This window comes from Lissotriton helveticus, chromosome 3_1 (assembly GCF_964261635.1).
Source record: "Lissotriton helveticus chromosome 3_1, aLisHel1.1, whole genome shotgun sequence".
Classification (NCBI taxonomy): domain Eukaryota; kingdom Metazoa; phylum Chordata; class Amphibia; order Caudata; family Salamandridae; genus Lissotriton; species Lissotriton helveticus.
In genome coordinates, this window is record NC_136061.1 from 1901499062 (window position 1) to 1901525698 (window position 26637).

The window sequence follows — 26637 nt, forward strand, 5'->3', positions numbered from 1 at the left end:
ATATAGACCTTGCCAATGATTTGTAGCTATGCTATACAGAATGACTAATGCTGTTGTAGCATGACAATGAAAAAAGATCACAAAGAAAAGGTCTGAAAACATGTTAGCAGGAAAGTGTGTTGGGAATATATGAAGCAACACAGAGACTGTGATGGACCACAGCAGCTATACGGAGAGCAATGGGGCTACAGTAAACATGGGTGAGAGAGGGCAATACAGGCAGAGAGAAACAAAACTGTTCATGAGGCCTGACCTCTCCTCATAATGAATTTTGTTTTTGCACTCAAAAACATCATGAACCCCAAAAAGTGTAAAAATGCTATAAAATCAAAGCAACTGCAATGCAAAGAAAAGAGTGGGTCAGTACATTAAAACACCTCTCCTCATTATGATTTTTTTTTTGCACTCAAAAACATCATGAACCCAAATAAAAGCAACTGCAATGCAAAGAAAAGAGTGGGTCAGTACATTAAAACACACGCTATGTGTTACACTGTCCTGCAAGCAGTCACTTCCATGGTGGCACTGGCGCTTGTGAACATAATTTTTAAAGATTAAATTACAAAACAGTGCTTAGAAGTCAATAGTGCTGAAAGGTTGCTTGAAGTCGCACCAGACCATGGCAAATCCAAAGTTCAGGCCGACCACGATGGAGGGCAGGCCGGCTACAGGACCTGTGCAGGCCCTGCTGGAAAAGTACCTTTGTATGGAGCAAGGGTCGACTAATGATGACTAGATGCATCTGGTCCGATTCACGCAGTTGGTGCGATGCATGGGAGTTGAACCTCGCAGCCAGGACCCACGTCATTGTCGAATTGCCACTTTATCAGTTCCAATCAGCACAAAGGAGTCACTGCATCTGTTTTTGCAGAACAAAGCTGCCGAACCCACTTCTGAGGCCCAGGACTGGAAGGGACACCTCAGGCAATAGTAGGACAGATGGTAGTCCAGCAGCACCAGCAGAGTTCCAAGAAGTCTTTTGTGACCCTCAGACCTCAGAGAACAGGAGGCAAGCCAACAAGCCCTTGGAGAAACTTGGGTTTAAGGATGCAGAGTACAGGACCAGTTCTTCTCACTCTCAGTCAAGAAGTAGCAGGTAGTAGACCAACACATCAGAGCAGGTAGCAATTGGCAGTCCCTCCTACAGAACAGCAATCAGCAGGCCAACACAGCAATGCAAGTAGCAAAGTGGCAGTCCCTCCTGCAGCACAGTAGCTCCTCTTCCTGGCAGAATGTCATTGGTTCCAGCAAAGCTTTGATTTGGTGGTATCAGGGGATCAGTACTTATACCCAAATGTGCCTTTGAAGTGGGGTGGGGACTTCAAAGAGGCCTTTGAAAATCACAACATCCCTGCCTTTCCTTCCCTGGCTCCAGACTCACTACAGGAAGATATCCAGTTATTTGTGTGGGGACAGGCACAGCCCTATTCAGGTGCAAGTGTCAGCTCCTCCCTCATAATCTCCCTCCGAAAAGCCCATCAGCCTGGTAGTGGGCCATCAGGATGCAAATGTCACACCCCTTCTCCCTTTGTGGTACTGTCTGGAGGGAATGTGCAAAGCCCAGATGTCACCCATCCCAGATGTGTATTCAGAGACAGTCAGAGGCATAGAATGGTTAAACTGAGAAAATGCCAATTTTCTAAACGTGACATCTTGAGACTTTCAATTTAAAATCTGCCTTCACCACAAGTTGTGATTTTAAATTGTGTTTCCAGAGACACCAAACTCCAAATCTCTACTTATCCCTATTGGAAATTACACTTAAAAGATGTTTTAAGGCAATCCCAATGTTAACCAACGGGAGAGATCGGCTTTGCAGTAGTGAAAAATGAATTAAGTCGTTTTTCACTACCAGGACATGAAATGGCAGTTTAAAACTGCACACACAGGTTCTGCAATGGCAGGCCTGATCCATGTTTAAAGGCTACTGACGTCGGTGGCACACTAGTAGTATTTAATTTACAGGCCCTGGGCACATATAGTACACCTTACTGGGGACTTACAAATAAAATAAATATGCCAATTTTGGATAAGTCAACATTACCACGTTTTGAGTACAGGACATATGCACTTTAGCACTGGTAAAGTGCACACAATCCTAAAGTCAACAAAAAGTAGGTCAGAAAAAAGGGGAAGAGGAAGGCAAAAAAATTGCGGTTGACCCTGAAGAAAGCGCCAGGTCCAACAGTCACCTTGCCTTTATTTTCCGTTTGCCTGAAGAGCCCATACAAAACTATGCCTTAAATCTTAAATCATTTTGTATTATTGTGTCTTTTAAAAAAACATATTAGTATGTTGGGAAGATCTGGGAATATGCATGAGTTAAGTTGGATGATGCTGCCCAGTTAAAGATGGATAAACCAACTAAAATGAAGATGCATAACGCTTCAACGGGTCAGTGGATAAACCTTGTTAGTGCTGTAGACAGTCATTCTGACTTGCTTGGCAGTGTTGCCTTGGTTGCTAACCAAGTTTGGAGCTCTATTCGGCAATACAAATTATACACAAAATTTGCATTTACTACCTGACCGAATATCTACACATAACAAAATGCAAAATCCAGCATTCTGCAGCACAGGAAGAGGAAAGTCTGCAGTATTGTTGTACTCTCACCCATTTTGACCCATGGAATGCATACCAACGAGTTAAGACTGCTCTAGGGAAAAAATGAACCCTTTAGTACCATTCCCACCCAGGGCTTATTTACACCTGGTTGTGTTTTTTTTTTAAATATACAGAAATATTGTGAAAATGCATTTCTAGAGAAAAAATCTGTTAATATGTTTTCTCCATGATTTTGAAATGGACATTAGTTAGGATTTTAGAATATCTGCATTTATTTCAGAATTCATTGTGAAAATGGTTGTAAACTGTCCTGTCACTTCCATGATGGCAACGGAACTTGGGAAGCAGTGACGTATTCTATGACAGAGTACAGGCCGGGTAGCTCAATTCTGTTCAAAGCACCAAAGGCTGTAAAATTGCACAGGCAGATAGGTTTGAGTCTCGGCATCGGCTCAACATCCTGTGATTGTGAGCAAATCACCTAATTGGCTGTGCTTAAACAAAAACACCCAAACCATGAATGTAACGTTGTTTAATGTGTCCCTGTGCCTAAAAAAAACATGAATGTAATGTAACTGGAACTCCTTTTAAACGCTCCAATCAGTGGCGTAACAAAGCTTGGGGGGGGGGGCCTGCAAAGTAATCGGAGGGGGCCCCCTCACCCATGGATAGGGTGACCAACTGGCATTGGTGCAAATTCAGGACGGTGAGTGTAAAAATTCAGGACAAAGGGTCAAAATTCAGGACACAAATTCAGGACAGGAGGTCAAAATTCAGGACAAAACTTCAGGACAATAGGTACGTTTTACAGACACATCAGAGGTCGCGCAATAGTATATAAGTAAGCCCAGCCATTTCCAAACATATTCAACCATTTGCAAACCTATCCATCATGTATCCTTCCATCTATCATTTCACTCATCCATCCCTTCATCCATCCTTTCACTCATCCATCCATCCACCCTTTCACCCTATCCATCTGTACACTTATCCATCCACTCTTTATCCACACTCATCCATCCAGCCATTTACCCTTTCACCATTCCAGCCATCCTTTCACTTACTAATCCTTCCACCCATCCACTCTTTTAGTCATCCATCCTCCCTTTCTCTCTCTATCGACCTTTTCACTTAGCCAACCTTCCTTCCATCATCCATCCACCCACCCATCCATCCATCTACGCATCCACTCATGAATCCATCCATTGACCCAATCACTCATCCATCTATCATTTCACTGCTTCACACATCTATTCATCCTTTTGTCCATCTACCCTCCCTTTCACTGACTCATCCATCCTTACATCCACCCTTTCACTCATACGTCCATTCATTCACCCTTGCACTTATCAATCCATCAATCCATCCATCATTTCACTCATCCACCCACCCATCCATCCATCCACCATCCACCCACCCATCCACTCATCCATCCTTTCACCCACCCACCATCCACCCACCCACCCACCCATCCACTCATCCATCCTTTCACCCACCCACCATTCACCCATCCACTCATCCATCCATCCATCCTTTCACCCACCCACTCATCATCCATCCATCCTTTCACCCACCCACTCCTCATCCATCCATCCATCCTTTCACCCACCCACTCTCCATCCATCCATCCTTTCACCCACCCGCTCACCATCCATCCATCCTTCCCCTCATCATTCATCCTTCCTTCCCCTCATCATCCATCCATCCTTCCACCCACTCATCATCCATCCATCCATCCATCCTTCCCCTCGTCATCCATCCATCCTTCCCCTCATCATCCATCCATCCTTTCACCCACCCGTCCATCCATCCATCCTTCCCCTTCATCCATCCCCTCATCCACCCTCCCCTCATCCATCCATCCATCCCCTCATCCAACCCCTCATCCATCCATCCTTCCCATCATCCATCCATCCTTCCCCTCATCCATCCTTCCTTTCATCCATCATCCATCCTTCCCCTCATCCACCCATCCTTCCCCTCCATCCATCCATCCATCCCCTCCATCCATCCCCTCACCCATCCACCCTTCCCCTCACCCATCCATCCTTCCCCTCATCCATCCATCCTACCCCTCATCCATCCATCCTTCCCCTCATCCATCCTCCCTTTCATCCATCATCCATCCTTCCCCTCATCATCCATCCATCCTTTCACCAACCCCTCCATCCATCCATCCATCCTCCCCCTCATCCATCCTTCCCCTCATCATCCATCCACTCATCATCCATCCATCCTTCCCCTCATCATCCATCCATTCATCCATCCTTCCCCTCATCATCCATCCATCCTTTCACCCACCCCTCCATCCATCCATCCTCCGCCTCATCATCCATCCTTCCCTTCATCATCCATCCATCCTTTCACCCACCCATCCATCCATCCTTCCCCTCCATCCATCCCCTCATCCATCCATCCTTCCCCTCATCCATCCATCCATCCTTCCCCTCATCCATCCTTCCTTTCATCCATCATCCACCCTTCCCCTCATCCACCCATCCTTCCCTCCATCCATCCATCCATCCATCCTTCCCCTCATCCATCCATCCTTCCCCTCATCCATCTTCACCTCATCCATCATACAGCTACCCTTCCACCCATACATCAGCTATTTACATTTTCTCTCATCCATCCTTCCCCCTCACTCATCCATCCATCCATCCATCCTCTCTCATTATTCATTTATTCACTCTTTCATTCATCCATGTACCCTTTCACTAATTCATCCAGCCATCCACCCATCCCTTCACTTACTCACTCGCCCACCTTTCCATATTAATTTTGAGCTGAGCCCTTTTGAGAAGAGGCCCATCAAGAACTCCACCCTCGCTGCAGGGGCCGTTCCAGGACTGGGACAGAAGCCACCCAGGGCGGAGACAGGATCCACCACAGGGGGGGCAGGAGGGGGGGGGGAGACAGGAGCCATCACAGGGGGGGACAGGAGCCATCACAGGCGGAGGGAGGGGGGACAAGTGCCATCACAGGAGGGGGAACAGGATCCACCTGGGTGGGCAAAGGGGTGGGAATGCAGTATTCTAGTATCAGCTTGGGCTCCTCGCCCCCTCCTGCACAAGACAAGGAAGACAGGCTCTCTGTCCAAAATGCCACCCCCCACTGTGATGTATAGTACTTACAGGAGATACTCTAAGAGAACTGACTGAACTGATTGTCCTCCATACTTTGTTAATCAGTGTGGGTGCGATTGTGCCTTTTCTTTATTTTATTACATTATAAACTGCATGTTTGAAGAACTGAGGTTTGCTTACAATTTAGTGACAGTAATTAAGCTCTGTGAAGAGAACCACATGCTGCTTCGGTGTAATGGCAGAGTCTAGGATGTTTGGGGCCCTGGGCTGAGGGGAATGTGTGAGGCCCCTCTAAATTGCAGAGACGTGACCATTCAGGGCTGTTTGCATCTGAATGGATGCCCCTGCTCCTGAACCAGCAGCCCCAGCCCCTCCCTCTCAGTCACCATCAAGCACCTCTTAACAGCTCATCAAGAGCTGGAGGTGTGAGGGGTGCCATCCCGCTGTGCCTCTCCAGTGCTGCGGGGCATCTGAGCTTTGATGCAGCATCGGAATCAAGTAGGGAGGTGGGTGCAAGCTGTGCCGGCGTTAGGGTGGGTGGGGCGACCGGTGCCCGGCTAAAATGACGGACAAATGGCGTCCGGTAAAGAATCTTTCACGGACAACGGACAGACGGACGAAATTACGGACTGTCCGTGAAATTTACGGACGGTTGGTCACCCTATAGGCCCATGGACCCAGTCAGGAGCTGCCAGGCTAGGGGCCCGCTGTCCATGTACAGTGCTGGCAGGGACCCCTGGTGCTCAGGGACCTGCGCCACAGGGGCTCCTTGGGCTTATGGTACACCACTGAGTAGAGTGAGGTCAGGTAATGAGAGGAATGAGGTAGAGAAAGGTGTAAGAAAGAGGGGGAGTGGCGAAACAAAGAAATGGCTGAAAGAGAGATAGAAAACGAGATAAGGTTGTAGCGAGAAAAACAAAGCGATAAAGAGTTGAGGTAAAAATAGAGATGAGATTCTATTAGAAGAGAAGTAGATGGGGAGAGATACAGGGAAGTGAGGCTGAAAACGAGCAGCATGTCACAGAAAGAGGAATGAGGTAGAGAGAGTTGGTGAAAAGGTCATAGAGAGGCTGAAGGAGTTAAAGTCGATTGCGGTATATTGAGAGAGAAAGGCGAGGTAGAGAACGCTAAAATAGAGAGGTGGGGAGGATGAAGGTACATAGAGAAAGAAAGAGAGAGGTTAAGGAGAGTGTTAAGGGAGGAGAGGTGAGGTGAACTGAGGCGAGAGAAGTGACACAGATAGATTAATTATCAATCGGATAGTCACCATCTGCTTGAGAGTGCAAGGGTTAAGGGTTGCAGGCCAGACATGCAAACTAAGGGGCAGATTGTTTTATTTTTTAGCACATCAACCAAAGTTACTAGCACTGCATTACACACGGGAAGAAAGCACCCTAGAGCTATATTCACAAAACAATTGCCTATAGCTGTTCACTGTCTTTGCTGGTGCACATACAGGCTGCCTATCGCAGTGCACATCCATTGACCATGCTGCTGTCTCGCTTTGATTTGCATTGAAAGCACCCCTTTTCCAGTACAAAACCCTATACATAGACTGTTCTTAACAATTCCACACATTATCTGTGTGCTATACTGTGCAGCACACATTAAATGTGTTTAATGTTTAGAGAAATGAATATATTTTTTCATGTTAGCATATGCTTCAAGGAGGTGTTAGGTTTTTTGCATGCCAAGCGGACCTGCTTTTTAAACTTCAAAACGTCTTGGAAAAAACTCTTATGAACTCATTTAAAAGGAATGAAGGCCTCAGGGTCTCTGGCAAATTTGTTTTTGACGACGATCCTAGGAGGTGACATGAATATGGTATGTATGTTCCATATGAGACATCAGCCTACTGGGATGCTGACACTGTCGGTGATGTTGCAAGACGTATTGCATTGGAGAGACTATATTAGGCACTCTAGTGAAGTGTGGGGCCATATAGTAACAAGAATTTATGATCCCCCACATTAAACGGTATAATTCTCCCCACACTGCAAGATTCATTGGGTGTCTATTACTGTTGCCGTGAATCTACTGTGCCACTGTGAAAGGGGAGGCACGGGCCCTGGAGACTCAGAGAGCTCCGAAATGCAATATGTGCAAGCCAACACCAGCAAGAGACCTGTCCAATGGCCTCATGCACTAAAAAAGGCTCAAGGCCAAATGAGGGAAGTGATCCAGGAGAAAAAGTCTGGTATGCACCAATAGGAGTGTAAATTCCAGGGAGGGATCAACATTATTTTCTTATCTAATACTAGCAACAACAAAAAATCTTTTTAGCCATGCACTGCAAAATTGCTTCATTTTCTCTGGCAACTCTTGGATCAGTAAGTTGTCTTTCAAGCTGTTTTAGAAGAAATAATTACAATAATGTGACACTAATTGAGCTGTATGACATATGTTCCAGCACAAACTGGTGCTGCGTGCCTTTAAGGTCACACCTAAGAAATAATTCTGCTATTATTGAACTACTGGTGATGCATACATTTAATCCAATTGCGATGCCCTATGTGTACCATTTCTGGAAGTACTCTGCAGACCATTGGTGTGGTAAGGGGTGAACCACTGTGAACCATTGTAGGTGGTTTATGTAAAAGAACTCCGTGAGGTGAAGTATTATTGGAGATTAATAAATAATTAATGAGGAATTGTGAAAAGATTATCTAAGGAGCAGGTGCGCCAGACCCCACTTAATTGTGACCGGTCCTCTAACCAATCTAGGCCCTTTCAGACCCAACTGTCTTGCCTTGAGGGTCCTGCCTTCCTCTTCTGCTCTTTCTCTTTTACCGCTTGTGCCTCTGTTCTCTTTTCACTAGTGTTAGTCACTCTTTTCACCCGATTTTCTGCCTGCCACCATCCGAGAGGACTGCCGTTAATATCAGAGAGAAGCTGGGGAGGTCCAGTGACAATGACAAAAAGATAACAATATATATATAGAAAGAAAGAAAGAAAATGGGCCTCTGAAACCAAAAAATGAAGAAGAGGATGACTTGTGGGGCGGATGTGCATATTGTGAACAAGAAAAACGCTGTCACAAAGTGAAGAGAGGAAATAGCAAAGGTGGGCTGTCCCGTTGGCCTATGCTGTAGTGTAGTTGGTAGGAGCAACCAGTGAATGACACAATAAGAGACCAATGGATGAAGAGTCCTGGATGAAAGCCCATCCATGTAAGTTTATATTAATTTATGTATAAATTACCTTGAAAACATTACTTTACCGAGACAGACTAAGGCTGTTTCAAAGGCCACACCTAAAACCAGCTAATTCTAGTGCTCAAAACGGGAAGGTATGACATTCTTTCAATATATCTCAATGTTAGCGTCATTTAATTTCCTGCCCCGTATTTATGTCCTGCACTGTTGTTGGCATACTATATGTTTAATTGTGCATGGGTGACTTGTAACCTTCAAGCCATTAGCGGATGCTGAGTAAGTCAGAAGAAAGTGTTAGCTGAGATTCCCAGACTGTACCTTTAGACCATCCTTGTTTGGCGGGCTGGCCGCGAGACTCAGAGGAGCAGGACCACCGACTGCTGCGTGCGCCTGTGCCGACAAATGTAATGAGGGCCACCAGCCAGCCCTGCCCCCGCCCCGGAAGGCGGAAATTCAGGACTCGGAGGGAGTAAACAAGTGTGTGCGCGCCGCGCCCGCGCGCATCCACCCTGTCCCACTGCCATTCATTGATTTAATAATAATAAACAACAATTTAAAATACAATTTAATAACCGCACCACCAGTCATTGAGCCGCAGGGCCCCGGCCGGGGCCTAGACAACATAAGTGCCTCACTCACACGGGTGACGGCCGGGCCCCGGGCCGCACCATTTCGAACTTGACTCTCAGGGGCCCCGGGCCGCACCATTTCGAACTTGACTCTCAGGGGCCCCGGGCCGCACCATTTTGAAGACTCGCAGGGGCCCGCACCATTTCAATGACTCGCAGGGGCCCCGGACGGGGCCCGTGCTGCGCACTATTTTGTCAGAGTCTACTGCGCGCCACAATTTATTAAAGAGGCCGGGTGCGGGCGTGCTGTCAATCATGTATTAAGTGAGGGTCCCGGGCCCCCTGGAGCGCGAGGCCCCCCCCGCAAGGCGGGGGCTGCGGGGGTTTGTGTTACGCCCCTGGCTCCAATACCTTCGGTTCGAGTTTCGGCTAGAGGGTAAAGAAGAACCGGGCAAATAGAGGATTAGGAGTGGGAGGTGGAAAAAGGAAATAGTACCTTAATCATGATGCAAGCAGCGGATGGCCACTAAATAAGTTGCATTTTTCTGTGGTTCGTACATGCTCCACTTGAAGGAACAGAACTGAAGTATGGCCTATGCTGCCGTAATAAAATGCAGCAAAGAAGAGTGAAGATAGAGAGAACCAATGGTAAGTACTGGGTGGGCTCCAATCCTTTTACTATATACAATACCCCTTGCAGCAAAAGCTCATGCATGCTGAAAGGCGAGACCTAAAAATTATATGGTACTTGATCTGGCGTTCCAAAAATAACAGAGCAGGGCTGGTCTATGTATCAGAAATGCTACGACCTCTGATACACATATGGGATGAGGTGCCCAAAATCAAACAGAACACAACATGCCCTTTGCCTTTCGCACCTATACACAGGTCCAGCTTAAACAAAGCAGGGTGTAAAGAACTGACTTTAATTGAAAAAGTCCTGTCAATGTATGTCTCAACCAAAGCATTATATCTAATCTCTACACAACTGGTTTGAATTGTTTAGAAGAGTGCTCCTATCTGAAAGTATAGTATAGGGTGTTAGGGAAACCCGTACAATGAAACCAACGGTTGAAACTCTGGAGGGACATACAAAGTATTCGAAATAGGAAACAAAAATTCAAAATAACTATAAATTGATATGGAGTTCCCTGTGATGTTTACATGTTTAAAATGTCAATTGCTTGAGACAGTGTGGAGAGTTGCTGAATGACCTGCAGGTGTAGCACAGATGCCCAGTACCGAAGTTCCAATGGAAATAAATACTTAGCCGCATAAATGAGTAATGGGGTGCTCTTTTCCATCAGAACCAGGAGTAACGATCCTGAACCTGTGCCCGTATAATCTTGATGGAGTGAGTAAATGGAACTAGTTTCTGATTGTTAATATGCAACTGGCCCAAAAAAAGAAATTGCACTGAAATGGAGATCAGTAATGTTACCAAATATTCATGATTGGGCTTGGAGATTATGGTCCATAATTACAGATGTGAAAAATGAAAGGGATAACTGAAACAAAGTGGAAGTCAATGACTGATCATCTGATCACTACCAATATTGTCACTTCATTGGGATGGAACCATTGGGGAACAGTCATTACATCAAGGCTGTTACCCCGCATGCCATTACAACGCATGCGTTGTAACAATGCATGACCATCGCAACGCAATTTATTTACAATGCATAGGCCTTTACAACGCATGCCTTTACAACGAATTTCGGTGTGTAAGTCATGAATGGTAAAGGGATATGCATTTCAAATGTAAGTGTTAGGTAAGTATGGGTTTTGGGGTGGTGTGGGTAATTTTAGGGTTTAGGGTGGATATGGGTTTTGGGGTGGCATGGGTAATTTTAGGGTTTAGGGTAGGCATGGGTTTTGGGGAGGCAAGGGTAATTTTAGGGTTTAGGGTGGGTATGGATTTTGGGCTGGCATGGGTAATTTTAGGGGTTAGGGTGGCTATGGGATTTGGGGTGGCAAGGTTAATTTTAAGGTGAATATGGGTTTTGGGATTGCAAGGGTAATTTTAGGGTTTAGGGTGGCTATGTGTTTTAGGGTGGAAAGGGTAATTTTATGGTTTAGGGTGGGTATGAGTCATTTTAGGGTTTTGGGGTGGCATGGGTTATTTTGCGGTGGGTTTGGATTTTGGGGTGGCAAACAATAATAATACAGATGTAACAGCACTGTAATACATATATGAAATTAGTTGGTTTAACCCAAGTGGCACAGGTGCTCGTGGTTTGTGAGTGAAAACCAAGGTAGCAGCTCAAGTGACAGTGTGAACAGTGTGGGCGGCGCAGGGTGACTAGTGTAGAAATATATACAGTGAATAGTAGTCACAGTATGGTTCCGAGATACTGAGTGAATACGTTTCTGCTTCAATTCATGTTCATTTTCATAGTTCGTGAACCACTTTGTGAGAAGGCGCCTATAGTTGCGCTGGTGTGTCGACGGCGTTTCGATCCACAAAAATCGGGAACATCTTCAGGACGAGGATGGGTTGAAGACAGTGCGGTGACAGCGAGAAACCGCTGTGGAAACCAGAAACGGCTAAATTCCGTAGTGGACTGGTCGATGCCGAACACAGGAGCCGGTCAGGCCAAAGTTGCCGACCGGAGCGGCCCTTTTGCAGATGGTCTCTAAGCTTACTAGCCCCGAAAGCAATGAGACAGCCATTCCACTCTCTCAGTCACTATGTGACAGGCTGGCTCTGGTCTTCCACGAGAAACTCAAGGACATGTATGACAGCATTTCTCAGGATCCAGAGCTTTCTTTGCCCAGCATTTAAGATCACCAAAGATTCTCTCCAGCCTTGAATCCCCCTTTGAATGCTCTTCCATTAACCTCAGAGGACAAGAGGTCTGATATACAAAGGTAAACTTACACATACATGTGTGTTATTTTACAATTTTTTTGGGTATTCACAACTACACATTTAATTTTACTAATAGTAATTTTGCGACTGTGGAGACTACACATAAAAAGATCGGCCTATTCTATCTTTTTCCGTAGGGTGTTCCCTGCCCCGAGTGCACACTCCCTGCAGTCGGAAAATGTGGTTGTTTTTTAGATACTGGGGTCTCACTTGGAACACCCTCCTGATTCTATTGTAATAAACGTGTAAGTACGGTGGATATGGAAAGACACATAAGACCTACCTCTTTTTCTTAGGTAGTATTTCTTCTGAGGAAAATGCTAAATTACTAAACTAATCTTTAGTTTGAGATTGTAGGCATCTATTTTACTGTCTATATTGAGCAGAGAAATGTGCCTCTATGAATCATAAAACATCAAATCTTTCCTTTCTTTAACAAATACAAACAACGTCACGTCATTCCAGGAATTTTATATCTGGTTGTTCTCGAAACAGTACAAGCCACATTTCTCCAACATTGCTGAAAGTTCTTCACAAAATGCTTTGTAAAATATGGGCTGCAGTACATCCGACCTTGGTGTTATATTATTTTTAAGACCCTTATTAGCCGTCACACAAAGAGTTCTTGCTCCCCTGCTGGTGTTTGTAGCCTAGTGAATTTTATTTGTTGTGCTGTCCCAAAGTCATCCCCAACCCTCCCTCGCCTGCCTACTTTCTCTATTAGATATATGGTGGCTGGTAATTCCTCCCAGGCGCTCTTTTAATCTTCCTTGAAATTCTCTGTACCACTTGTGAACACCAAATCTGTAATTAGTCTAATAATGTTAGCTCTTGTATGTTCCCTCAATGCGTGTATTTATTGTCATCCTACTTTCTCCCCATTCTGTCCTGTATGCTTTAATTACTCTTGAACTCCCTTCTATACCTAATCTTCCAGAACAGTACTTAACTTTTGACTAGTGTACAATATTTTAGCGTTGTAAGATTGAAAGGGCACTTACCACTGAAATAGGAACTCCATTTGATTCACTCTGCATAGTCGCAGGCGGGTGAAAGCAGTTCTAGAATTTCAGAGAGCAGTAGCTGCACCCAAGGCAATGCCTAATAGCCTTTCCTTTAAAATTGCGTCTATTGGTCAGGAACAAACAGGGCCCATTTATTTCTATTTTAGTTGCAAGTGTTTGCAAACATGTGCATTGGTTTTGTAACAATTTTCACAAACATCGATATGGTTGCACACAGGAAATTGTTCGTGATCTCTAGCAGCGCACCTGTAAGTAGGTCCTGCCTGAGCTGATTACGAACATCCTCATATCTATGACAATGGAATTTAAAAGAGGGAGGATGAATGCAGCCCACAGAGCCTCATATGGCATTCCATTCCTCATTAGTTCTTACTCTCCTGTTCATTTGTCTCCAGGATTCATGTATGGATAACAAATAAAAAGGAGCATACAATTCTATACAGAATTATCTGTTACAAAATCAACAGATGGTTAAACAGTTCTCCAGCAATAGATCAAGTTGTCATGATGTGACAAATAAAAGTTATTCAGGAGTCTTGCGAGTTGCTTTAATTCAAATTTTTTGCAAAAAATGCCAATATGACAGACTCGGAGGACATTCGAACCAGGAAGCAAAAAGGATGAAGATAAGAGGGGAACCCAACATGCCATCTAGTGGTACAAAATTGTATCTATGAGGATTTATGAGATAACCGGAGCCAACACTGGGTGGATGACAACATTGGGGTATGGATGAACCCCTGATGAAGTTCTTTAGGGACAAAACACATTGGCTGGGCCGAATGGATTGCTTCTGTCAAACTGGTATTTTGTTTGATAAAATTGGAGTCAAAGCAACTCGCAAGACTCCTGAATAACTTGTATTCGTCACATCATGGCTACAGTTTAACCATCAGTTGATTTTGTAAGAGATACTCCTGTATAGAATTGATTGCTCCTTTTCATTTGTTATTTCCTGACCTTTTGTCGGAGTGGGCTCTTGGCAATGGGGTCACAAAAGTAGAGTGTTGCAGGAAACAGAATTGGTATTAATTACACACCAGTGCGCCGTTTGGAGCCCACAGTGCCACATGTCGAATTGGGCCCCAGGTCCCGTGGATACCACAACAGGGACACACGCAGCAGCCACTTTCTTGTCCGGACATGGACTAAACCATGCCCAGTGCCGACGAGTAATTTTTGCAAGCCCTGCCCTGTTCCCGCAGGCCAGACCGCTCCACTCACGCTCCCAGGGGGGCCTCATTGCTACACGTCGCAGGCGTACTAGCTGATGGTGTGCAGGTCACTGGTCTAGTTGTCAGCATGTCACAGACACTCCCTGAGGGCAGGTTTGCCCGCACACCACACCCACCCGGCACAGGCGTCACAGGCCATGTGACCCCACAAATATAAGGGTAGATGACGTCACATACCCCTCTGCTGCTGGGGACTGGATGACGGACCCGAGGACGGCATGGGGAGACACCTCACAAAGTAGTTTTCTCACTCACTACGAACACACGCGGTGCAACTGCTGACATCGCTCTGACACCACTGGGACACAGGTCTCCACCGACCATGTACAGATCAAGATTGGGTGGCCATACTAGAAGGACCCACATATATCCCCATGAATGCCACATTTCGCCTCATACAATATTATATGATACACAGGGCATACCTGCCACCAGTAACAATAAATAAATACTTCCAGCACACTGATACCCACTGTCCCAGGTGCAATCTGGTTGATGCAGATCTAATTCACATGCTATGGACCTGTACTGCTATCACCTCTTCTTGGGACACTGTTGTCACTTACCTATCAAGCTGCACCGGATGCACAGTGGAGGGCACCTGGGAAGTATGCCTCCTGGGTCTCTATTGCAGATCCAAAAACTACAAAGTAACATCTAGGTTTAGAGACCTGGGGTTCATGCAGCTAAATGCTTGATTACTAGACACTGGAAGCGATCTAAGCCCCTGCCCACGATAGCATTGTTCCCCTCATTGACAATCTGGGCAGAGAGCCTTGCTCTACATCGTGAGGACACCCGAGGGCTTCGCAGACTCCAGGTGGCAAACTCATGTGATACAGTCCTCCTGGACATCTGCAACACCTGGCAAACAAATGAGGTACCCCATGCACCTGCCATGAGCACTGACGAAGCACCGGTAACTACATGCTGTGAAGCGTAACATTGACACCTATAGGGCCCAATATGTGGGCTGCCAGACAGCTCACTATCCTAGAACCTCACACATGTACCCAGGACTCATAACATCTGACGGGAAAGGTGAATACCACTGCTGATCAAAACCGTGGGTGGAACGGAATGCTGGGGAAAGATAGAGAGCTAAGTTTGGCAAAAATGTATACCGTCCATACCATGACCCCACCTATTTACCCTCCCCTTCCCGCCTGCCCTTCCACACCATACCTAACATGGGAACTGACAGCACCGCCAGCAAGACACACTTGTCAATCACGTTACGAAGTAGGAGCTACGATAATGTGGACTCTGGAAACTATTAGTGAATATGATATGTAATTTTGCTTAATATCAACTATGAACTGGAATGTCTATTTTCCCAAGTCTGCTCATAACTGATGTATACACATATGTAATACCTGTTCTTAAACCAAAAAATTAACAAAAGACATTTAACTTGATATGATTGATACATGGCTACTGCCAAGCTTTCAGAACTTGGAAACATAGGGGCCTATTTACAAGCCCCTTCCCTTTTTCAAATGGGAAAAGGGACGTACCTGTGCTGCAAGGGGCTTGTAAATAAGCCTCATAAGATGTAGCTCTTCCACAGCTTACTGCACACCCTCTGTAATACGCCGGAAGGACACAGAGAGTCCGCCTCCCCCCGTTCAGATCGGAGGCCACCAAAGTCATCTGCGGCGTACCACAAGGATCGTCGCTCAGCCCCACGCTGTTCAACATCTACATGAGCCCCCTCGCAGCCATCGCACGCCAGCACAACCTCAACATCATCTCCTACGCCGACGACACCCAGCTGATCCTCTCCCTCATCAACGACCCCGCCACCGCCAGAGCCAACCTGCACGAAGGGATGACAGACGTAGCCAAATGGATGTCGAACAGCCGCCTGAAACTGAACTCGGACAAGACTGAAGTTCTCATCCTGGGATCCTCACCCTCCGCCTGGGACGACTCCTGGTGGCCCCCCGCCCTGGGCAGCGCACCCAAACCAACAGACCACGCACGCAACCTGGGCTTCATCCTGGACTCCTCCCTCTCCATGACCAGACAAGTCAACGCCGTCTCCTCGTCGTGCTTCAACATCCTGCGCATGCTACGTAAGATCTTCCGATGGATACCCACCGAGACCAGGAAGACGGTCACCCAGGCCCTCGTCACCATCCGTCTGGACTACGGCAACTCCCTCTACGCCGGAACCACCGCCAAACTCCAGAAGAGACTCCAGCGGATCCAGAACACCTCAGCTCGACTCATCCTGGACATCCCCCGCCGCAGCCACATCTCCGGACACCTGAGAGACCTGCACTGGCTCCCGGTCAACAAGAGAATCACCTTCCGGCTCCTCACCCACGCACACAAAGCCCTACACAACCAAGGCCCAGGATACCTCAACAGCCGCCTCAACTTCTACGCTCCCAAACGCCAGCTTCGACCGACCAGACACGCCCTCGCCGCCGTCCCCCGCATCCGAAGAGCCACCACAGGAGGAAGGTCCTTCTCCTACCTGGCCGCCAAGACTTGGAACTCCCTTCCGACCCATCTCCGCCTGACCCAAGACCACCTCGCCTTCAGGAAGCAGCTCAAGACCTGGCTGTTCGAACAGTAGCGGACCGCCCCCCCCCCCCAGCGCCTTGAGACCCTCCGGGTGAGTAGTGCGCTATACAAATGCTTTGATTGATTGATTGATTGAGGGTTGGCTGGCCCCCAACATGGGTGCATCCACAATGTGGGCCTTTCTGCTGCCCATTTCCTGTTCAATGTGCTTCACACTCTGGCCATGGATCCATGGAGGAACATTTATTCACTCCATTGCATGTGAGTAAGCAGCGCTAATGAGTGCAGCCATTATTGGCCATGGTGTAACCATTAATAGAATGTGGTCTTGGCTACATTCAAGAAAAACATATTTGGTTGAATTCCTATCATGCAACAGCAGAATTTAATATTTGTATAAAATGTTGCACTATTGTACAGTGAGGTTACAAATATGCAAAGTAGTATAAATTACATAAAAAATATTATTGTAAAATATTTGAGTGTCAAAAATGAACAAATCTGAAGGATCAGAAAGCAGTCAATTTAATTTAGTAAGTCCTTGCAGGCTAAATTCACAGCGCACTGTGGTGTATATTCACAAGAACGTGTGATAACTACCACAAGAGTAGCGTAACGCAACTTTCAACATCGCAGCCCATTGCGGGAAAATAACCCTGTGTCAACGTGGAATTCACAACACGGCCATAGCATGCGATAGACTGTCGTAACCGCGGACAGCGTCCGCGACGCAACCACCGCGATGGCGTCAAAAACACAAACCACAATGCCAAAAAACTTGCGATGGGCCAAAGCGCGATGAGGAAACCAGCGATTAGCAGTGCCAGGCCTGCAACACACACCTGGCAGGCGGGAAAAATCAACATAAAAAAAAACACAATCACAAACTGACCAACCCCCTAGCACCATGGAGGCTGCTGGGGCAGGTGCAGAGGACAAGCGCAAACCCACACCCACCCCGGACGACCAGCCGGGGACCTCAGGGACAGGGAAAGGCAAGGACAAGAAGAAGAGGAAGATGAAGCTCAGCCAGCAGGCGAACAGGATCATAGTCACGGAGGTGATGGAACACCATCAACAACTGTTCGTCACCAAAAATGGAATATGGCGGAACATCATGGACAAGGTGAATGCCGTTGAGGAGCACAAAAGGATAATGGACGAGGTCAAGAGGCGATGGAATGACATCAAGCGGCAGACCAAGTGGAAACTCTCCACCAACCAGAACGCAGCAACGCAGACTGGAGGTGGGGGCCCAGCGCTACAGCTCGAGCTGGATGACATGGAGGAGCTGGTGTCGACAGTCATCAGTGAGGAGACTGTGGCCGGAGTCGGGGGATCGGACACTGCTCGACAGGACATAATACAACCACAACCGGGTGAGTGACCACCAGGTACTGGAGAGATGGGTGGAGATGGGCACAATGGCACACATGCACAACCAAGCAGAGCACAGTGCACACCCACAATGACTCTGGGTCCTCGCCCAGATCCACAGACTGTTATAATGTACAATGCCGTGCTGTCTGAATGCCAACATGTACCATGCGGCTACATACATGTGGACACATTGTAATACATCATCTCCCCTTCACATAGCAGGAGCACCGTCAACAGCTCCTGCAGAGCAGTCCCAGCCACTCTTCACTGATGACAAGGAGGACAACACCACCATCGACACACAAGCCATCCAAGACATCATTGACCTCATCCAGGGCAGGGCAGCTGCATCGAGGAGACCAAACCCACTACCCAAAGCACCCAACAGGAGGCACCCACAACCCTGGCACCCCTCCAAGACCCCCAGGAACAATACATGGCCTTCGAACTCCGTGTACTGGAGGGCTAGAGGGAGTCCCCAGAGCAGGTGGGGGTGGGGTTCGACCTCATGGCTACCAAACTTGACAGTGTAGCCCCACTCCATGGTCTCCAACGAACCCTGACGGACATCGCTGGAGTCATGACACGAAGAGAAGAACATCTGTCCGCTCAGAGTGGCTCCAGCGATACCATCCGGGAGTTGGCACACATGCGGATGCTCAGAGGGAAGGGTGCGGATGGATGTGGAAAGGATGGCAGCCACCACTGAACATCAGCGTAATGTAGCAGGGATCTACCATGCCCTGCAGATCCTCATAATGGCATTGCTGCCACAAGGTGTGGCGATGTTGAATGCTGCGGCCCCCACACCATACACATCTCCGCCCCCTGGTGTGGCTATGCCTTCCTGTGCGGCAGGCCTGACCACTCTAGCACCTGAGATGTCAGTGGCACACAGTGTGGCAGATAGACCACCTCCAGCACCTGAGGTGACAGTGGCGCATAGTGTGGCGGATAGAGCACCTCTTGCACCTGAGGTGACAGTGCCACACAGTGCCGCCGCTGGTACAGCAACATCCACAGGTGGGGCTGGGCACACATCCGGGAACGAGGACGTAGATGGGCCTGTGATCAGAAGGGCTCAGTAGCTTTCATTCCCGCCACCTAGCCAGTTTCTGCCTTGTCCCACACAAGGCCTCATGACTTTCCACTGACCCCCGATTCACTCAGATGCACTCACCTTGGACAGGGATATGGATCGCCACATCCTGTTTGATGACCAATGACACGGCTACCAGACTGCGAACTGCACTCCTCCTCTTGCGCAGTACTTGTCTTCCATGGATGGACTCTGACTGGCCCTACACGCACTCATATAGTGTGGTGTATTCGGCAGTGCCCTGTACCGCTTTAGCTGCGGAACAGCACTGGATGTGCAATAAACATCCACTGCTGTGTCATGTCTTTCATCATTCATGTATGTATGGATGGATGATTGTAGGGTCAGTGATTCCCCTTGCGTCAATGATGCTCATCCTGAGGGATGCCAGTCAGAGGGTGCTACATGTCGAATTGGGCCCCAGGTCCCGTGGATACCACAACAGGGACACACGCAGCAGCCACTTTCTTATCCGGACATGGACTAAACCATGCCCAGTGCCGACGAGTAATTTTTGCAAGCCCTGCCCTGTTCCCGCAGGCCAGACCGCTCCACCCACGCTCCCAGGGGGGCCTCATTGCTACACGTCGCAGGCGTACTAGCTGATGGTGTGCAGGTCACTGGTCTAGTTGTCAGCATGTCACAGACACTCCCTGAGGGCAGGTTTGCCCGCACACCACACCCACCCGGCACAGGCGTCACAGGCCATGTGACCCCACAAATATAAGGGTAGATGACGTCACATACCCCTCTGCTGCTGGGGACTGGATGACGGACCCGAGGACGGCACGGGCCTACCGCCACATGACGCTGACTGGGGTTGAATAGGGATTGTGGCACCCGAGGCCTTGAGGCCGGCATGGGCCTGCCATTGGACGCTGACTGGGGTTGGACAGGGTTTGTGGCAGACGCTGCATTGCGGCAGGTACAGGAGCCCTGCCACGGGACGCTGACTAGGGTTAGGCAGGGTTTGTGACAGATGCTGCATTGCGGCTGGCAAAGGCACCCCGCCACGGGACGGTGACTTAAGGTGAACTGAGTCATTGGCACCTTGAGCGGCTGAGTGGGTGTGCAGCCTGTGATGATGGTCCGGACTGCCCAGGTATTATGTGCCTTGCTGGCCCGCAGTGTAGGCCGCACCTGAGTACTGCGTGGTACAAAAGGGGGTGGTGATGGAAGGAGCATCTGAACTAATCAAACACTCACACCCAGTTAACAGATCTGGGTTTAATCCATCACCGTTTTTTAGCCTACTCTCCCACCCCAGTTCAGACATGGCCCAAACTGCCCAACCATGCCTTCCCTAGACCGGAAACAAGCTTCCTAGGACCGGTTTCTGGCATTACAGCGTGATCGGCCAGGCTTGCTTGAATCCAGTGGCAAAGTGAGCAAGGGACTCACGTCTGAGCATGCCCTGCCAACTTATGGCGAACAAAGCGGTACAAAAGGGGGTGGTGATGGACGGAGTATCTGAACCAATCAAACACTCACACCCAGTCAACAGATCTGGGTTTAATCCATCACCGTTCTTTAGCCCACTCTGCCACCCCAGTTCAGACATGACAATATGCAAATCAGTCTGAACCTGTGCCTCACGGGAACAGTCCAGCCCGAACTGCCAAGCCATGCCTTCCCTGGACCGGAAACAAGCTTTCTAGGACCGGTTTCTCGCATTACAGCCCTCATCAGCCAGGCTTGCTTGAATCCAGTGGCAAAGTGAGCAAGGGACTCACGTCTGAGCATACCCTGCCAACATATGGCGAACAAAGCAGTACATGCATGGGTGGTCGGGTGATGTTGTCTTGTGCAAGTGTGTGTACTGTGCTAATCATGTCCCTGGACTCTCTTTCAGATGACGGCTCTGTATCAGATGTGTGACCTGGTGTGCAGCTCTATGTACCGACAAGTGATAGGAGACACACCAGTGGCAGCAGGTGAGCAGTGTGGCCTGGGTGTGCTGGGTCGTCTCTCTCTCTCTCTCCTCCTCCTCCCTTTTCCTCTCTCTCTCCATTTCTTCTCTCTCTCTCTCCCCCTCTCGTCTTCTCTCTCTCCTCCTCTTTTCTTCTGTCTCTCTCTCTCTCTCCCTCTCCTCTCTCTCTCTCTGTCTCTCTCTCCCTCTCTTCTTCTTCTCCCTCTATCACCCCTCTCCTCTTCTCTCTCCCTCTCTTCTTTTCTCTCTCCCCCTCTCTTCTTCTTCTCTCTCTCTCTCTCTCTCCCCCCTCTCTCCTTCGTTCTCTCTCTGTCGTTTGATGTGCGAAGGACACACCTTCTCATCATGTTTTTTGTCTTGCAGGCTGTGGCCTACAGTTTGTGTTGAGGGGAGCCGCCATGTGTCTTCATTTAAATTCCGTGTTGTTTTAATAAAGTTTCATTGTTTGCTTTGAAAGTGAATGTGTGATGCTCATTTCTGTGACGACACATGCAAGTCACCAGTTGTGATTGAGCGACATCAGGCGGATTATTTCGTTCATGTTTGGGTTTAGCTGATGTGTCATGTCTTTCCCGGGTGGGGGGGTAGTGGCCCGGCGTTGGTCCTGGGGTGGTGGCTGTGGGTGTTGTGGCCCTCTTGGGTGTCCGGCCTGCATAATCAGTGGCTCCATGGCATCTGTTGCCCTTCCGACGACACCCTGGGGTGTGCTCCCTTTTGTGGTGCAGGCTGTGGTCCGACTTTTTACCAGGTCAGAGCAGGTGTAAAAATCCTCTGCTAACGCGCCTTATCGCGTGTTTTGTGTTCTTATCGCCGATCTGGCTGGTTGTTGTGAATGTTGAGGTATGGTGTCGCTACTTTGGCACCGGAACGCCTACTCTGCATCTCGTTAGCGATAGTTGCGGGGGGTCCTCTGTGGCAATGTTTTTTGCGGCTGCTATCGCGGGAAAAGTGGTGCTCTGTGCTGTTAGCACCTGCTTGTGAATGGTGGGGTAAATTTATCACAACTTTGGCTGGTGGTGTCTTCACAGGTTTTCAAAAGCTTCAGCTCTTGTTGCTTGGATAAAGGCCATTTCGTTGAGGATAATAATCTTGGAATTCTAGCCCCTGACCAGTTAGAGCACGATGTTATTTTACCTTTATGAACTACTATAATTTGGGGAACGATTGGCTGTATCCTTAATGGATAACAAAATATAACAGATACAACACTTTTGGGGAAATCTGTACATTTTGCAAATGATGTTGCAAATGCAGTACATCCATACTTCTGCGGTAAACACTGAAGCCAAAATAGCCTAAATCCATTGACCTTCACCACTGTCCACTGCTTCAATAACAATTTATTCAAGAAAGGAAAACTAAGCCTAACCATTCTAATGCAATTTCTTATTCCAGTCAGTTCCCATTATTAGCTTCATGTTGAAGAAAACCGCGTTTCTCAAACTACCCAAAAACAAATATGTAATATAAAAAAATGCACAATGGGTACTATATGCAATATATTCCTATATTGTTATCTCGATGTTATGACGACATTAAGGGAAACTGATATGTATGTCAGAATAGACAACCAGTAAATTTGATTTTACTGTGCTAGAATTGATAACCAGTGTGTTAGATTTACTCAGATGTTTGAAAATCTGTGTAACTGTGCAGCTGCTGGTTTTAAAAAAAGGATCAATGCAGTTTCAGGATATGGATATGCAGCAGCTTAGCTTCTATATCCCTCCGGGACTGGTGTCATGGCCTATGAAGTGTCACTTTTGTGGACTTCTAGGGAGCCCACAGTGAGAGTCGATGCTGGTCTCCAGGCAGGCAGGTCCACATTCTCTCACTTTTAAAAACGTATCTTGAGGAGGGGCTCTCTTTTAAGAGTCTGTCTTCATGACACCAACTGTAAGACATATTAAAAGAAATGCCTTGCACCTGCTGGCAGCGGACCAGCATGAAATAACGGGGAGACACAAACACACAAACATGCATGGATCATGAAGGACTCGTGTGCGGTTTGTACGTCGCCTTTTGCCCCATCAGGCGTGAAATATACACCAACGACGAGAGCTAAACATGTCGCTGTGCTCTATTACAAAGCTCCGTGTAATGCTAGTCCCCAAACCGGATGAGCTACACATTCATAGAAAGGACACAGTGTGCGGCTCATGCTGTAGAAATGCCACGGGGCTGCGGCATCACGAACAGGGCTTGTTGTTGTGCAAATCGACTCCAGGAGCACATACAAGTGAAGTGGTAATTGATTAATATTACCTACTGCATCCGGGATGAAAAAGCTGTAGCCAAGCAGACTGTAGTGAAGAACAGAAGGAATAACCCCTTTTAGGCCAGAGTAGCTCCAATCAGAGTGAAGGGCAGTCATTTGAATGAAGAGAGGAAGATGATTCAATCTAAAATAAACAAATGGCAATTAGTTGTAAATACGATTAGTCCATTTTTGATGTCGTAGCAGTTTTTAGAGCAGAAGACACTTTAAAGAGTTGCGAAATATTACATGCGAACATATTTCAATTTTAGCTGTGTCACAATATGCGAGAAAAGTCTTAATCTGATGTTTTTTTCAAAATGCGAAAGAAAAAGACGACCTTTTTAATATCGGTTTCTTCAGTCAGATATCATGCAGTCTTGCTAGTCATACACCTTTTAACACATGCTGACCAGAAGTCCCAAGAGCTGAGCTAGTAGTTCCAAAGTGTAAGCTGTGGGTGTTGGACTTTGGCCCTTAGGGCAGGTTCACCCCTAGACTTTTTGCTTGAGATGGTGATTTTGGGATTCTGCGCACTTTCACTGTGTCCCAGTGGAAAGTGCGTGCGCACTCTGAGTGCATGTGCTGAGCTAGGCCTGCCCGCCCATAGGAATGCATGGGGAATGTATGTGTCCCTGGTAGTTCCTGATGCGTGGGGTGTACAGGCTTGAGTCTGGTATGTGTGAACTCGTGAGAGTGAATGCTGCGAGATGGTGTATGCAGCATGTATGTGTCTAGTAGCGAAGCGCCATTTCTAGACATGGCTGTACGTGTGCTGTGAGGGTGCTGGCGTGTGATTGGCTGGAGCTGGCTGGCATGCCAGGCTCCAGGAAGTCTGGATGGGTCTGCCCGGTGGTGAGTGGGAGATTAGCATGAGTGATGTGTGGGAGGAGTGTACCTGTGTCCTGGATGGGCTGGGTTTTCCCCACACAATGCTGGCTCCGCCCCCCTGTGGTGTGTCTAATGACCCAAGCCCTGCCAGTGAATAGAGAGGGTGGTTGAGGTAAACAGAGTACTCAAGAACCAGCTGCGACTGGTTCCGCCCCCACTCTGCACCCTCAGACAAAGGAATGCACTGTATAAAAATGGGGCTGTGTCCCCACTGAAGTTGTTCTTTTCCAGGATCCTGAGGGGGCTGTTGCTGCTGTCGCTGGGCCAGAGGACCGCCACTTGGACTGTCTCCCTGCCTGGAGACCCAGTGTGCTGGCTCTGGGCCCAGCCTTGCCCCCTGCCTGCCTACAAGGACTTTGGGGCCTGAACTTTGCCTCTAGCGCTTGGAAGCGCTTCCTTGTGGCCCTTAGCGCTTGAGAGCGCTTTCTCTTACCCCTGAAGCGTTGGAAGCGCTTTATTTGCGGCCCTAGCGCTTAGAAGCGCTTTGCTCATCAGCTGAGCGCTGGGAGCGCTGTCGTTGTCCTTCCGCGGCTGCCCACGCCGCTTTTGCTGATTGTGGAGTCCCCTGGCAGGTGCCCACCCTGCCCGGGACATTGCCGCTGTTTTTGATTGGTAATTTACTACGAGGGAGGCCACCCCTCGGTAAATTCATCCCACCGCTGCCACCAATGTTGGAAATGGGATCCCCGGCTGGCCAGGGCTTTCGCCAAAGTCAGTCAGAGACCACCACACCCAAGTCAGGGCAAGGGAGTTACACGCCAAGATAACCCCTACTCACCCTCTAGGTAACGTGGCGCGAGCAGCAAGGCTAAACTTGGAGGCGATGTAGGTTAAGTATTTGCGCACGCACCCCAGCAACAACAACCAAAGGCCCACCACAAAGGAAACTCCACACAAGGTTATATAAAAATAGCCTTTGTATTACACCAAAACACATTAGATAAAACACACACTTTACAATGTGCCAGAGGCACGGGCAGAATTTACAGGGGATATGTACAAGACAGGGCCACCTGGACCACTGTCAGGAATCAGAAGTAGCACTTTCAGAAATAGCACTTAGAACATAGAATATAGCACAGAATAGCACACAACCAGTAACTACTGGTAACAGGATCTCACTAGCACCACCTGTACTAGGGAGAAAACAACCACCTATGTATCACAATACCTGTAGGGGTGTAAGAGGAAAACACATGATGCAATGCATAACATTCATTCAGAGGTGTAAAGGCACATGACGCATAAACAATACATTCAGAGGTGCAAAAACAATAACAATTGCGCCAAACTCACGTAAGTCACCACCTGTGACTGTCCCTAGGCCAACTGGCCTCTCTGGGGCTAGGACGCCCTGTGTCCAATGTCAGGGCCTAAACGTGGCAGTTGCCCACAAAGTGCTGGGCAACTGGTAGCACAATGATGGGGCCAACACGCTGGGGGAGCCTCACAGGCTCTGCAGAATGACTGTCCCCTTGAAGCCTCGCTGGGCTCTGAATACACAAATGGCCCCTGAGCCTCTTGGGGCTCTTAAACAACAATGGGGTCGCCTGAGCCTCTCTGGGCTCTTAACTCCTGATGTGCCCCCAAGAGCCTCTCAGGGCTCGCAAAGCAACTTTCCACCTGGTTGGAGCCCTCGGGGCTCTCACAAAGAAATGCCCTCTCAAGAGCCTCGCTGGGCTCTCACGACAATTGGCGCCCTCTTGGGGGTCCCCCCCTCTGGGGGACTCGAGATCCAGTAATTGCCCCCAACCGTTGGAGTCCCGGCTCGGGGGACTCGTGGGGCAAAGGTGCGCCTTGGTGGAGCGGCCCGCTGTCAAGTGGGGGCCGCTCGAGTAGAGGCAGGGGGGGGGGGAAGGTGCGCGACCTCGCACTTCTCCCCTAGCCGGCTTTCACTCACCGGCTGTTCCTGCTCTCCTCACGGGCTGCGGGGCTCCTCTCTCCTTCGGGAGCCTCGGCAGGCTGCTTCTCGGCTCCGCTGCGGGGGCCCCGCCGGCTGGGGCCAACCTCTGTCTTCACCTAGGCTTCCCCAGACCGG

The 26637-nt window shown here is 48.3% G+C and overlaps 1 protein-coding gene and 1 long non-coding RNA gene across 2 annotated transcripts in view; one reads left to right on the forward strand and one right to left on the reverse strand.

Annotated features, from left to right (window-relative positions):
• LOC144823941 (SITS-binding protein-like) overlaps positions 1 to 26637 on the reverse strand; it is a 1005701-nt gene that overhangs the window by 218141 nt on the left and 760923 nt on the right. Inside the window, exon 7 of the mRNA XM_078682887.1 lies at positions 23717 to 23853. Coding sequence (XP_078539013.1) covers positions 23717 to 23853 — 137 coding nt within the window. The remainder of the gene's footprint in view (positions 1 to 23716; positions 23854 to 26637) is intronic.
• LOC144825204 (uncharacterized) lies at positions 9370 to 21872 on the forward strand. The gene is made up of 3 exons (XR_013609334.1): positions 9370 to 10023; positions 21374 to 21455; positions 21815 to 21872. It is a non-coding gene; the product is annotated as an uncharacterized LOC144825204 (long non-coding RNA).